The sequence below is a fragment of the Amphiura filiformis genome, chromosome 9 (assembly GCF_039555335.1).
Source record: "Amphiura filiformis chromosome 9, Afil_fr2py, whole genome shotgun sequence".
NCBI lineage: Eukaryota > Metazoa > Echinodermata > Ophiuroidea > Amphilepidida > Amphiuridae > Amphiura > Amphiura filiformis.
In genome coordinates, this window is record NC_092636.1 from 17907319 (window position 1) to 17923846 (window position 16528).

The window sequence follows — 16528 nt, forward strand, 5'->3', positions numbered from 1 at the left end:
GTATATTATAGGGGCAAGGACTACAACTACTGCACTGAAAATTCGGCAACTCAAGGCAAGTAATTATTGATTTATTGATCAAATATTGGTTTTCCCTCATTTTTGACTGTAACTCCACAACTGTTGTCTGTGCTGAAATAAAACTTCCAGGGCAGTAGTTGTAGTCCTTGCCCCTATAATATGCATATCTTACTTGTCACCAATGCTCTTTTAATTTTTGAGAAAAATGAAAAATAGGCACAAAATTGGGCAGGGGTGTAGTACCCGGCCCTGAAAGTTTTTCCATTACCAACTGAGAGAAAATGTTACTTTGGATGCGAGCGTACATCACTTGCGCTTTGTGTAAATATGTGCATATATTCGACTCCCAAGCGTCTATAGGTTCTAGCGCAGCTTGTTTACGACCGGAAAATTGATAGATCGAGAATTGATGTTGTTTATGACCAATCACACACGCTGTTATAGTGCATAATGTATGAACCAACATCAAAGGATTCTTATGAAAACATAAAAATACACAGTGGCAACACTTCATGGCATTTGTCGTACGTGCTGGTTAGAAAATGAGCATGTCCGAAGTCCAAGCCCGTCACAGACGTGCGGAAAAGCTATTTTACACTGTAACACACTGAAACTGAAATGATTTGCATGCATGTAGGTACAATACAATTTCAGACTATGTTGCAGGTCTTTATAGCATGAACTTCCTCATGAGCTGTATACTTTGTACATACATGTAGCAGCAATTATTTTAAGCAACAGAAACTGAATTGCAGTTGTGAATGCTCATCATCCAGCCTGTCATTGGGTGTTTTTGTCCCTGTTGGTTTTGTGATAACCACATAAGTAGAGAAGAAAAATCTCCCTATACTGAACTGTTAGCTAGATGTAAATTTTAAGGTATTTAGGTCATTACCTGCGGAAATATTCAAAAAACAATTCTGCATTAATCTTAAATGTTTGTTTGTGAAGCTCCTTCAACGCAATCACTGCGTCACTCCATGAAGCATTTCAAATTGTGCCTATAGACCCTACCTTACGCATTCTCATTCTGTCCACCAAGAGACCTTGGAGCATTTCACACGATAATATAACAGGCGACAGGTACGAATGGTTGTGGAACAAAATTGGAGACTTGTCCCTCTGACACTTAAAACTGTCCACCAACATGGCTGCCATTTCAATTGTTATACCCACAGACTACTTCTACCAGACTATCCATGAAGTCAAAGTCCCTGTGCTTTGTATGCTGTGAATTCTCGCATATTCATGAGGGCTGATCGTTCGATCATGCATGTCTAACAATCATGTCAGCAGCATGCCTTTGGCATTGGGTGTCTTCGCGTTCTGTAAAAATATGCCGTGTATGCGTAGCAGTTTCGTCTGTCGCACTTTAGAGGGCGCAACACTAAATCACTCCGCATTTTATGTAACAACGAAATTCGGCTAATATAGTCCATAGTGAATATGAGATTGTAGCGACCATGTTCACTTTAAATCACTCAATATCGGCTCATATGAATTCGACAAGTGTCTTTAATGATAACTTGCAGAAAAAAACCTGGACAATTGATCTCAAAAGCAATTCTCTGTGGCTTAAGAGAAAACCCGATTTTGAAATGTGAGTGGTGAGTTTAGTATATTTTTAGCTCTTTTTTTTTTGCACCGCAAATTAGCGAAAAAAGTGAATGGTCATCGATATATGCAGACAAAAAATTTTGAATCTAGAGAAACAGAGCTTTAATTTGATACCAAATTTATTTTGCCAAGTATTGCAGGGACTCCAGAAATGCCGCTTGAAGTAGGCCGAATTCACACGTTATCTATGGGACGCTGAATCAGTGTTGCGCCCCTTTCATGGAATGATCGGCCCTCATTATCCAGTGATGCCGAGACTGACTGTTTGTGGTTTGTCTGTAGTAGTCTGTGGTTTTACTGTTACGGTTGGTTATTCGATAGGGTCTATCACTGTCTGCGAGTGTTGCGCACAACAGTTCCTGATGCGCTTGAGGCAAAACATAATTACGCCAAAATGTACTCCATGCCTGAATATGTTTTTGGTATGTTATTCTGTGTTTTTGGTATGTTATTCTGTGTTTTTGGTTGCCCAATGTCAAATTTTGTTTGTTCCGGACTGCCAGGCAAGTGATTCTGCAAGCCCTAGAGTGAAGGGACAGATGTGATTATTTATATGTACGAGTCTGAAGGCCCACCATGCCATTATACCACTACATATGTCCTCTTGAAATAATAAATTTGTATAGCTTTTATACACATGTAGAAATGTCATTAAAAGTAGGGATGCCCACTGTCCATACAGTTTCCACTAGAACGATTTTTCATTTACTGTGTGCGTGCACTCACACACGTATTGTCTGTGGAGAAACTGATCGATACAAGAAATCCCAGGCCTGTTAAATGGCGTACATACTTGTTTTTGATCCAAATGTAGGCCTATATCAGGTCGTTTCAAGAAATTCCTGATTCCACCGGAAAACATTAACCAAACTTTTTCCTGATTGGTCAGTAAATAGAGAGGACCTTCCTCCATGCAGAGATCAACTTTTTTTATGAAAAATTTAATGAGATGAGAACTACAACAGGTTGAAGTGACACCATTCCGCGCATCAGGTGTTCAAACGCAATTATTTCCGAATTTGGAGTGAATCAGACAAGCAAACTTACATAGTCATAAAATGTAACTATTTTTGAAGACAAAATGTACAGGATGTTAAGAAATTTAAGAATGTTTAAGCCTACATGACACATCTCAAATCATGCACTTCTCACTACCATGTCCATTTCATATGCTATCCATCATGGCTTCCATGCACACACAGTGTATTGCTCAATGTATTAAAGATAACCTTTGAGTTGGAGCAAATTTCTCAAAATTGGTAGTGATTAATATTACCAAACTTATGCCATGATGAAATATAATAATTTTTGAAGATAAAATGTGCTGACCGTAAAAGATTGAACAATGTTTAAGACTACCGCCATTCATTTGAAATAATGCATTTATTGTTCATCTTCTCTATGGAGATATTTTCCATGGCGGCCATCTATGATCATGCTTGCGGTTTCACCAAACAAACCATGGGTTTTGAGGTCTTATATTTTTGTTGTATGTCAACAAAATCGATTAAATTTTCAGGATGATCTTATTTTCATGTTGTTATAAGCAAATATAATGTTCCAGATAACGCTAGTTAATAAATACCTTAAGAAAAAGTACCTTAAAATTGCACTTTCTGTTAGTAATCCTTTTTGGACTTTAACTTTTTAACATGTTCTAGCAGCCCTATATAAAACCGTAACACTCAAAAGGCCATATCTCTGGAATGAAACGTCCGATTAAGATTATTTAAACGCCAAAATGTTTCTTTCATCAATTCCCAGCCAATAACCCTGGCTGAAATTTGATACACTTTTGATACACCACTTTTGATACGTATGAAAAATGTATGAAATAAAAGGCTTTGAATTGGAACCCTCATTTCATACACTTTTAGGTATCAAAACTGTATCAAATTAACATTGCATACACATTTTATACATATCAAAAGTGTATCAAATGCCAAGATAATGTATCAAAAAGTATCAAATGAAATGTATCCTTTCATTTCATACATATTTGATACATAATTATATCAAAAGTGTATCAAATAAGTAACTGTATCAAATCAGGGTTCCAATTTAAACTATCAAATTAGCGTTCAAATTTTTATCCTTTCATTTCATACATATTTCATACATAATTTATATCAAAAGTGTATCGAATATGTTACTGTATCAAATGAGGGTTCCAATTTAAACTGTATCAAATTAGCGTTCAAATTTTTATCCTTTCATTTCATACACATTTCATACATAATTTATATCAAAAGTGTATCGAATATGTTACTGTATCAAATCAGGGTTCCAATTTAAACTGTATCAAATTTTCGTTGAAATTTTTATCCTTTCATTTCATACACATTTCATACATAATTTATATCAAAAGTGTATTGAATATGTTACTGTATCAAATCGACACCATCCATAGAGGCAAGATGTTGAAGATACTCCATGCCTACGGTATTCCGGAACTGATTGTTGAAGCTATTGGCAAAATGTACCAAAACACAAAAGCGAAAGTAATATCACCAGATGGCGAGACAGAATTGTTTGAAATCTTAGCAGGAGTACTTCAGGGGATACCTCGCCCCATACCTGTTTGTGATTGTCCTCGACTTTGCACTGAGAATAGCTATTGAAGGAAATGAAGAGGAGCTAGGATTCCATCTGGAAAAGAGGCGAAGTAGGAGAGTTGGTCCAGTTGTGGTGACAGACTTTGATTTTGCGGACGACATTGCACTGTTGTCTGAGGAAATACACCAAGCACAAGAACTGCTTCAGTAGAGTGGAGACTTCAGCTGCTAAAGTGGGCCTGAAGATGAATGGAAGTAAAACAAAGTATATGTCCTACAATAACAGGAGAGAAAGCATCACAACAAATGAGGGTGTAGAACTAGAGGAGGTAGATGACTTCAAATACCTAGGCGCTTGGATGAAAAGCACAGAAAGGGATGTCAAGTTACGTAAAGCAGCAGCATGGAGGGCGTGCAGTAAACTAAAGAAAATCTGGAGGTCAACTCTTACCAAGAGTTTCAAACTCCGTATTTTTGCTGCAACAGTGGAGTCGGTGCTGCTTTATGGATGCGAAGCATGGACCATCACCCCTAAACTTGCAAAGGGTCTGGATGGCTGCTACACCCGTATGCTAAGAACTGTACTGAATGTGCATTGGAAAGAACATAGGTCAAATGCAGACCTATATAGAGATCTTCCCAAATTAAGCCACAAGATCAGGGAAAGAAGAACCCGGTTTGCTGGCCACTGTTCTAGAAGTGATGAGCCCGCATCAAAAATGGTTCATTGGACACCCAAGCATGGGAGGCGGAAACCTGGAAGACCTGCTCTGACCTACACTGACATTCTGAAAAATGACACTGGACTGGAGGCAGCAGACTTCAAGACAGCAATGGAGGACAGGAAGTTGTGGAAAGCCATCACAGTTCGAGGACACCACTCGAATTAAGCAAGCAAGCATCAAATCAGGGTTCCAATTTAAACTGTATCAAATTAAGATTCAAATTTTTATCCTTTCATTTCATACACATTTCATACATCATTTATATCAAAAGTGTATCGAATATGTTACTGTATCAAATGAGGGTTCCAATTTAAACTGTATCAAATTATCGTTGAAATTTTTATCCTTTCATTTCATACACATTTCATACATAATTTATATCAAAAGTGTATTGAATATGTTACTGTATCAAATCAGGGTTCCAATTTAAACTGTATCAAATTAAGATTCAAATTGTTATCCTTTCATTTCATACACATTTTATACATCATTTATATCAAAAGTGTATCAAATATGTTACTGTATCAAATGAGGGTTCCAATTTAAACTGTATCAAATTATCATTGAAATTTTTATCCTTTCATTTCATACACATTTCATACATAATTTATATCAAAAGTGCATCGAATATGTTACTGTATAAAATCAGGGTTCCAATTTAAACTATATCAAATTAGTGATGAAATTTTTATCCTTTCATTTCATACACATTTCATACATCATTTATATCAAAAGTGTATCGAATATGTTACTGTATCAAATCAGGGTTCCAATTTAAACTGTATCAAATTAACATTCAAGTTTTTATCCTTTCATTTCATACACATTTCATACATCATTTATATCAAAAGTGTATCGAATATGTTACTGTATCAAATGAGGGTTCCAATTTAAACTGTATCAAATTAGCGTTGAAATTTTTATCCTTTCATTTCATACACATTTCATACATAATTATATCAAAAGTGTATGAAATATGTAACTGTATCAAATCAGGGTTCCAATTTAAACTGTATCAAATTAGCGTTGAAATTTTTATCCTTTCATTTCATACACATTTCATACATAATTATATCAAAAGTGTATGAAATATGTAACTGTATCAAATCAGCGTTCCAATTTAAACTGTATCAAATTAGCGTTCAAATTTTATCCTTTCATTTCATACACATTTCATACATAATTATATCAAAAGTGTATGAAATATGTAACTGTATCAAATCAGGGTTCCAATTTAAACTGTATCAAATTAGCGTTGACATTTTTATCCTTTCATTTCATACACATTTCATACATAATTTATATCAAAAGTGTATCGAATATGTTACTGTATCAAATCAGCGTTCCAATTCTAATGCTGGCCAGCGGGACCGCCCTATTTTTGATACATGCCATTTGATACACTTTTGATATAGTTTTTGATACACTTTTGATACAGTTTTTTATACACTTTTGATAGTTTTTTGATACACTTTTGATAGTTTTTTTGATACACTTTTGATACAGTTTTGTATACACTTTTGATACAGTTTTTATACACTTTTGATACAGTTTTTTATACACTTTTGATACAGTTTTTCAAATTTCAAAATTGGTCCAATCAAGCTCAAATTCAACAAGAATTATCCTTACATGATCTAAACATATTTGCAAACATTAATGACCCCAAAGTGAAGGGGTCAAAGGTCAAAATTTGAAATTAGTCTAATCAAGCTCAAATTCAACACTGCCCTCTACTGCTAATGCTGACCTCTAGCACTTTCCCCCATCATGGAGCAGCTCAATGCACTTTCCCCTATCAACGTTCAAAATTACAACGCAATAGGATAAATGTGTGAGAAAGTCTTGCAAAAAAGAAGCAAAAAAACCCAACCAAAATGGAACATACATACATCAGAGGGCCTGCTTGGAAAGCAGTGCTTGTCACTGAAGTTGTTACCCTCAATAAAGAGACAAAAAGGCTACGAATCTACTATACAGGCATGTGCTATATTCATGCTTAATACATATACATTGAGGCCCTATATATAATATATAGTAAGCTTACCTTATCAGAACAAAGTCAGATATTTCCTCTTTAATCACAGTCCCTGATTACAACTACATTGTAACCAAATGTGCAGTCTACAAGCATGTTTGTATCTTCATCATGATAAATAAAACACCATAATTTGCTCTAACATACAGTACATTTCCAAATGCAAATCCTGGTGTTAACTGCATACATGCCACATGGGCAAATTTGAAAATGATGAGTCATTATCTAGACATGTGATCAGTTATTGATACAGTTTTGATACACTACAAAAGGTCAGTTTATGAAAGCCCAATTTGATACACTTTTGATATACCTCTAGCCACCCAAAATAAACTAAGTCCAATTTAATACACTTTTGATACACTATAGGCAGCCAGAATTTGATCAAGTCCAATTTGATACACTTTTGATATACCTCTAGCCACCAAAAATTAACTAAGTTCAATTTGATACACTTTACATACACTAAAAAACAGGCAAAGTCCAATTTAATACACTTTTGATACACTGTATGCAGCCAGAATTTGACTAAGTCCAATTTGATACACTTTTGATATACATCTAGCACCAAAAAGTTCACTTTGATACACTTTACATACACTGAAAAACTGCAAAGTCCAATTTGATACACTTTTGATACACCACAAGCATGGCCAAAATTAACTAAGTTCCAATTTGATACACTTTTGATACATTTTTGATACAGTTAGGTGGTATTTGATACAGTTTTGATACCTTATATTTTCAGTTGATACATTTTCAATACACCCTTTGTATATCAAAACTGTATTAAATTGCTGTTTGATACAGTTTTAATACACTTTGATACACTTTTGATACACTTCTTGCTGTATAGAATTTCTGCTAGGGAAGTTAGGTCTGAATCAATTTAAAAGTACTTCAATTTTTAGTGGACATGCCTATTAAAAGGCTGGATCAAAAATGCATGATCCTATAATTCTAATAATTCAGTATACAAAAAAAAAATTGAGAGAAACTTATTTTTTATCACTGCCACCATGCACAGAATATGAAAATCAAGGCTGATAACTCGATTGCAAGACTTTGCGTTTTCCCATCGAGTGTGATAGCAAGAGCTTCAATACAAATATCTCCTGCAAATAATGCATGAAAACATCTCCTATAGCTGTGCTATATCCATTCATTTGACAATATTGGCATATACACATTTAAAAACATGACACCTGGCAGCTATTGCATATTGGGCTTTTACTCTCACTTCCCTGCTTGCGCTAACCTCTCCATTAGAACATTTACCACTAATTCCTAAAAAAGTTCTTGTAATAGGGTAAAGAGCTAATACGCTGGCAAAGTGACGTCATAATCGGATTAACTACCATAGCAACAGATGAATACAATTTTTGAATAGATCGCTCTGCACTACAGCAGGTTGCACTCATCACCTGTCTTCAATCATATAATAGATTGAATGCAATACTGCTCTTTTCAAAGAGACTAATCTTACAGGTGCAAGTGATTAGCATTTCTTTGACATCTATGGTTCAATGCATCGGTACCGCATGAACATTGTAGTGCGGGGCGATATAGTCAAAATTGTATTCATCTATTGCTATGGTAGTTAATCTGATTTAAAACTATGTCACTTCGCCAGCATATTGGGAATGTTTCTCAAAGGGGTCCTCTCGCTATTCCGAAGGTCCGCCATTCGAAGGTTTGCTATTTCAAGGTTCGCTTTTCGAGCGTGTAATATTACCATTCGCTATTCCGAATGTAATTAACGGTTCGCTATTCCGAAAAAACGGTTCTCTATTACGAAGGTTCTCTATTCAGAAAATTCCCAAAACATAAACAGGTTCTCTATTCCGAAAATAGAAAGGTTCTATATTCCGAATATGAAAAACAGTTCTCCTTTCCGAATACTCAAATATGGGTTCTCTTTTCCGAAAATGAATAAAGGTTCTTTATTCCGAAACAAGTCACCATGTTCTCTACTCCGAATATGAAAAAAGGTTCTCTATTCCGAATATGTTATATGCAGTTGAATTCGTAACATTATGGCTAACCGAAAAACTTTACTTTGTTTCTTTTAGGGCCTTTTCCTCCGTCATCAAACACATCATTCTGTCAAGGCTAGCGCTAAAACTACAAAGGCCCCAGAGCCCATATGTGGTACACTAACGGGCCCTACCCCGTTGATTTATCCTTTGCCCATCTTGGCCCCAGAGGTCAAAGGTCACGGGCCCCAGATTTCGGAATGGAGAACCCTTTTTCATATTCGGTATAGAGAACCTTTTTCCATTTTCGGAGTGGAGAACACGGATTAAAGAACCTTATTTCGTTTTCGGAATAGAGAACCTATTTTTTTCATATTCGGAATAGAGAACCCTTTTTTATATTCGGAATAGAGAACCTTTCTGTTTTCGGAATAGAGAACATTCGTAATAGAGAACCTTTTTCATTTTTTTTATAGCAAAAATTCGGAATAGCGAACCTTCGGAATAGCGAACCTTCGGAATAGCGAAGTTCGCCCTTCTCAAAGCGTGACATGATCAAGGGGAATGTGTCACATGTCAACCCTGGTCAAAAATGAGTTATACATATGTTTCTAACAAGGACATTTAGAGATTTCAGAAGCGGGAAAACCCATGTTTCGCTGAAAACAAAAGAATTTTAACACTTTCTTTGCCAATATCTCAAAATCAATGTTAGTTCAACTCTAGTGTGATGCAGAATTCACTGCTTAATTGGAGTATATAAATGATCCAGACCCAGATCCAGTAACATCTGATTTCCCTTGATAGTTTTTCACAGAGGGAGTATGTTTTTCAAATAGAATTGGTTGGGGTTAATTATTTGGAAACCCATACTCCCCCTGTATATGGCTTTTAAATTACTGACCTATGTTCCATAACTGGAGCAAGTATTTCAAATGGACGTTACCCAGTTGTCTATTTTATTTGAAACCCATACTCCCTGTGTGGATGACTTTATCTAAATCTTCCACTGGGGCAGTGTGGATTTCAAACAGAATGGCCATTAATCACAGACCCATCATCAATCATGTCATTCCGACTATTATGCATACTGTTATGGACACAGCCATCTAAGCTCATCAGGATGCTTACGTACCTCATTTGTTTTTGCATTGTAGCACAATTTTTCTCGGGCCAAAACAACTTTAATGGTAGCCTGCATGGTCTATTCTTTGAGTCGGGCAGGTTACGCCACTTTTATATACCTAATGTATTGAAAATCTCAACATGCAGGGAATAAAAAAAAATTAGCATATGAATCGGCAAATAATATAAGTTCCGATTTTAAGGCCTTCAATTTCAACAACATTGATCATAATGCAGTTGTTTCTTTATATTTCAATTGGTCTTTGAGGCAGGCACAAGTTGTAGTAGGCTGTTTGGTCCCAGAAATCAAGTCCTTTCCATCCACACCAACCCTGCACAGGAGAAATAATAATTTACATTAATTGAGCATTGATTGTAGATTTGTATAAATTTTCCATTATTGGACCATCTCTCCTACTCTCTGGTTTTATAGGCATGACCTGCTATAACAAAATGAGTACATACAGTTGTAAGTTGGTAGTTTCAAGACACCCTGGGTTGGTGTTCTTTGTTTGCCATGCACTTGTACAAGCTAGTAGTATGTTCTTTGCCCATTTTGCCTCTATTAACAAAGTACATTCAGACATACTTCTGGCTTGAACAGGTGTGTGTGAAACCAAGAACACCAAGGGCTGTGTTTTGAAACTACCAACTTGTAACTTTCTACTTTTTTGTATGATTGTAATGCCCAGTGGTGTACTAAAATACCACCTGAAAGACTAAGCCTGAAGTCAAGACAGGTGTGTACAGAGACTAAAGATTCTGACATCGTGGTTCTAGTATGTCTACTGAAAGCTTTTATTTGACCATTTTATTATACACTAGCGGGAGACCCGCGCTTCGCGCGGGTCCCCGCTAGTTGAGTAAACGGGAGCGGTTAGTAAATGGGAGTGGTTAGTAAACATGGTAAACGGTGATGATGATAATCATGGTGTCTTGGTGTAGATTATTCATCCAGTATAGCATGTATAGTAATGACCATGTTATATTGTTAGCTTGATAATCATATGTTAGCTCCTGTCATATTAAAGAAGCTGAATAACTTTAAGTGAATATCCAGACCTGTGATAATGTTGTTACTCACTCAATCCTCAGATTTCTTTTGAAACAGCTCGTGACAAAATGGTTGATTTTAACTTTATCCCAACAAACATAAAACATTAATGTTAAAGAGGTTGCTAGAAAACGTTTCGGGTTATAGGCCTAATGGTATAAAACATGTAAGCATCATGTTTAAAAGTTGCAGCAAAACATTTTAGCGAGCCCGTGTTAAAAGCTAGGCCTACATTTAATTATAGCCAGGATTTATTTGCGGGGTTCGCAGAATTTCCAAAATGTGGACTTTCAAGTTCCACTAAAGTGGGCTCACCCACCCCCCTATCATTTAATCTTTTGGGGCTATACTGAACAGTTGAACGACTCTGTTGGCTATATTTTAACATTCCATCTGAAAAGTGGACTTTTTTGCAAATCTGTCACCCAATAACCCCCCCCCCCCTTTCATCAGCTTACACCCAATGATCCCCCTGAAGTGGCTTCAAGGCCTTTGCTTTGACCCAGTTTCCAATTCTGAGGGGATACAGCCGGCTGCACGGCGCGTGACACAATGGTGCTTCGTGGCCATTCAAAAAGGTGGCGGCAAAACACTTCCGAGTGTGCCCCCCCCTTCCAAATTCCTGGATCCGCCACTGTCTCAGAGAAGCAGTCAGTCACGTACACACCCAGACACCCAGACAAACATACGTGAGGCCTACGCTGTAAGCCAACATTAAATGCGTCCATACCATGCGCCGCAATGCGCGTGAAACCATATGTGCCGTGTACGCGACTCGCCACTTACCGCGCGTGTTGGATACCGCTTGCATTTTGACGCGTTTGCTATCATGACCTGACCCATAAGGTTAACGACCTCAACGGCCTAGCAACCGAACATTTATTTTGTTATTTCCATAGTGACTGAATAGTTTTGCAAAAATGAACGTCAGATGGTTTAATGGCAATATGTACCCGATCAATGTACGAATAAATCAGAGCTGAAAGTGAAAGCATCTCGGAGACTGCTTCTGGACAAGATTTAGCGACTTCCTTTTATTTATATAGATTTTTATTTTTGAGTTTGTTTTCATTAAACTTTTATTTTATCAGCGGTTGATAAAAAAGTAGAATAAAAAACCAAAAAAAAACCCCAAACATATGCATGCACGCAAACTTGGGTCGGCCGGTCGGTAAAAGTTTTTAAAAACTTTTTTATTTTTAAACACGGGTGGTAAATTACGGTCGGTCGCTGTTGGACAAGCAAACAATCTTTTTTTTCCTTATTATTTTAACTTACAGGAGTGCTCTTTTCTTTCCTTGATCACCTGGTATGGTGCACAATTTAACATTGCAATGCTAAACTGCATTCACTGAGCTCACAGATAGAAAAGATTGACACATTGATGCATACAATGAGCTCTGTAAAATATTTGTAACACGATCTGATCCACTCAGGCTAAAGTCAGAAATTTTGAAAACTGAGTTACTACCATTACTAACTTGCTCAGTACCTACACTTACGGATGTTGAACCCCCAGGTCTTTTGAATGCTTGGTTGCAAAGTTATGAACCTTTTACACATCCATTTTCTTACGTTTTTTATTGTTTTTTTCTCCTCATTTTTGCCTATATCCCAGTTTCATTATTGCAGACTTTAGCCTGATTGGGCCCAATCTGGTCACATTTATGGTTATCAAAGTCTAGTGAAACCAGTGGTGCATTTCTAACATCCACAACATACATGTGTATGTGATGAGATCAAGCAAAATCAGTCGGAACTCAGAAATATTAAAATTTTCAGTTTCAGGATAGTAAAAAGCATTTACAAAGCTGCATTTTGCAGAAAACCCATGTATTGAAATTGAACTACCAGTTCCAAAGATATGAGCAATTAAAGAGTTTTCAAAACAACAGGAAATAAAAGAAAACATTTCATTTGTTTGGCTATATCTCAAAATCAATATTTCCGAGTTCCGACTGATTTTGTTTGATCGCATCACATATTATGTATCAGAAGTCCTTTAACCTATCCTTAGTCCAATTCATAATAACTAAAATATAGCCTAAAGATTAATGGCGAGCTGCATGTACTTACTATGGCTTTAGGACTTACAATTCCTTGTGTTACTGAAGTGCACCACTGCACTGATATGGGCTATTCAATTTAAAATCCACACTACCCCTGTGGAAGATTTAGCTAAAGTCTTCCACAGAGGGAGTAAAAATTTTGAATAGAATAGACAATTAGCTAACTTCCATTTGAAATACTCACTCCAGTTGTGGAAAATATAGGTAAAGCCATAAAACAGAGGGAGTATGGGTTTCAAAATGATTTACTCTGACCAATCACATTTGAAAAACATACTCCCCCTGTCGATGAATTTCCAAAATCTTCAATAGGGGTAGTGTGGATTTTAAATGGAATAGCCCTACAAACATCTTACCTTGTCTTGTATAACTTTCAAGTCTTCACCTCCTGTATAATGTGGATCTAAGATGAGGAATTTGATGTCCCCAGACTTATCACTCCAATCCACTCCTAGAATGGTATGGGCTAACACTCCTCCACCTGTACAAAGCAAATTCATTACAATGTCATACATTGATTCACTCCAATCCACTCTTAGAGTGGTATGGACTAATAAAATAAAGTCATACCAAGTTTTGTACTGTTGTATTGTCTTCAATGGAAATGTCATGCTTAGAATCAGTGTGAAATACAGTTACTTAGGTAATTTGGAGCACTGGAATAACCACTTTGAAAGGGTACCTATTTAATTTAAACTTATTTGAAAGCAATGCACTGTTGATTCTGAGTTTCCCGTCACATATTTTTAAAAAACAAGTGAGGCAACTATTTCATTATTTACATTATTCATTATTTTTGCAACTTTCATTTATTCGAAAACAATGTGGGTGTTAAATCGGATGTCCTACAATGATGAACTCAATAAAATGTAAGGAAATATGGCTGGATGGGATTCAAGTTTAAGTTTAAAAACCCCTAAAAACAGAAATATCAATAATGAACTGCATGGAGGGGGGGGGGGGGGGGAAGGGGGGGGTAGTCATCTTTGCCACACATTGTACAGCAACTCACCTATCATGACAGGAGTACCCTGGGTTTGAAAATGCACAGCCAGTTCTCTTCCTTTGCTGGCCATCTCTGCTCCAGAACTCACAAACATGATTTTAGATGTCACCTGCAAAAAGAAAAAAAGTTTTAGAATAAACACACATATACATGTGACTTGCTACCACAAAATGAGCGTAAAGTCGCAAGTTGGCAGTTTCGAGATGTCCTGGCTGCTGAGTTGATGTTCTTTGTTTCAGACGCACCTGTTCAAGACAACAGTATTTCTGTATGTCTTTTGTGATGGGGGCACAATGAGCCATTCACAAAGGACATACTACTGGCCTGTACATGTGTGTGGTAAACAAAGAATATCAACACACTCAGTCAGGATGCTTTGAAACTACCAACTTGCAACTTTACGTTCTCTTTTTGTGGTAGCATGTCACCTATTGGTAAGCTAGTTGTCCACAGAAATAAATACTAGACTAATAGACTAATAGAATCTGACACCATTCTGTAACATGACATTGGGAGCTATGGAGGACAATTTGGATTCCTTGTTGACAGTATGCCAACACAAAGGTTGACTTCTCCGTAGTCCACTTGCCCATTTTACATACTATTTAAGCATAAAACGCTAATTTGTATTAATTTGTGTGCAATTGATAGAGTTTCACATCTGATATTTTTAGTCACCATATACTCCCTCCGTTTGTTAGCTTCCCAAGTGGACTTCTTACTTTGGGTTGCGGTTAAGATTCTTAACGCAGGACTCTATGGAGAGTTAGGCCAATTTCTGGCCTAACTAAAATTGGCCATGATGGAATGCATCTTTAAATGCTTGTGATTGGTCATCCAGATCTCGCTATTGTTTAAATCCTCCGGGCATGTGCCATTACCATTAACTACATCATACACAACAATCTATGGAATTTACGGCACGTTTGTGGTGGCGCGAAAGTTAAACTCTCTAGTGGTGCATGGACGTACATTTAGCGTGTCATGTACTACCATGCTTAGTACTTGCGGTTAAATTGGATTGATAAATGATAAACAAGTATGATTGACAGTGTGTTTTAGAGACCAAAGTCCCGGGGTAAACTTCTGCTTAAAATCCAATGTAGATTTTTTACTGGTAGATTCTAAAATCAAAAGTGAGCCATTATAATTATGCAAGATATGTTGAATTCGATAACTTTTATTGTCACTAACATGACTAATCATCTAATTAACTCTTGACCATTTTACTATTGAATACTTTAATTTTAACATGTTTAATAAACATCAGTATAATTTTGAGTTCATCATGATTAAATAATAATAACACATTTTTATCAAAATTCAACTATGGTATAGTCTAACACAAAGGGAACAATTTTGTTTCAAATTTAGAAATAAAGGGCAATGCTGTATCCTTTATCCCCACGTTCCTGAGGCAGGAAAAACCTAACCAAACCCATTATTTAAACATTTTGACTACCAAGGACACATTTATTTGCGTGTAAAGGATATTAAAAGGTAGCAGCTTTTATTTCTATTCTTTTACCACAAAAATAGTGAAATTTAAAGAGAAAATATAGCTTTTTTGCCCAAATAACATGTTTACATCACAGTCCCTACGCATATCCACAGCGCAAGTGATCAGTGCGTATCACAGGAAATGCGTAACCTCACACATTTCTCTATGTTGAATGTGCACAATCTACTGCATTCCAGCTGCAATCAGTGTATAGGATGCTCATGTGACGCTCATGGACAAGAGTGTGCATAGCATTTTCGTCCCTCAAATTTCATGGGCTCTCATTACCTGATGATGCTGGACTTTGCCTGTTGGTATGCATTTCTGTGTGTCAGTTATCTATGGGTACACGACTGGATAATGTCACATATTTATGGATGATTATAATATACATGGGCCTACCCCTAAAAGCTGGTTAAGCACTGTGCTGACTTCAATTGATCCAATCCACTGTCTTGATCCCACAAAGTTAGCTGGTTTGTCCTGCACATCTACCAATGCCTGCTGAATCTCCCTGTGAGTTGGAATGGAATGATCCATATATCCTTGATGACGAAACCATGAGAAGAGCGTTTGAAGCGATCGATACGCGCAACCCCATTTGTTATCATCAAAATGATCTTGCATATAGTGATGGTACGCATAGGTGCCTTGAACAATAGAGGGCGTTCCACCTTCAACTGTAAATCAAAAGATACGATAAATATAAATGAAATACTTCTTTACCAAACTATACTAAAGTCAGAACCATCTTGCATGCTTTTTGTTATTTTTGTTGTAAAGTGCATTGAGAGCTTTTCTGTTGCAATGCACTATAAAGTACTTTGTATTACTAATCATA

The 16528-nt window shown here is 36.6% G+C and overlaps 1 protein-coding gene across 1 annotated transcript in view; it reads right to left on the bottom strand.

Moving 5' to 3' along the window:
• Positions 1-10210: 10210 nt before the first annotated feature.
• Positions 10211-16528, bottom strand: part of LOC140160705 (ufm1-specific protease 2-like) — a 42379-nt gene continuing 36061 nt past the window's right edge. The window contains exons 10-13 of the mRNA XM_072183992.1: positions 16090-16367; positions 14193-14295; positions 13537-13661; positions 10211-10389 (exon numbers count right to left, since the gene is read on the bottom strand). Of these exons, the coding sequence (XP_072040093.1) occupies positions 10303-10389; positions 13537-13661; positions 14193-14295; positions 16090-16367 (593 nt within the window). The 3' untranslated portion in view covers positions 10211-10302. The remainder of the gene's footprint in view (positions 10390-13536; positions 13662-14192; positions 14296-16089; positions 16368-16528) is intronic.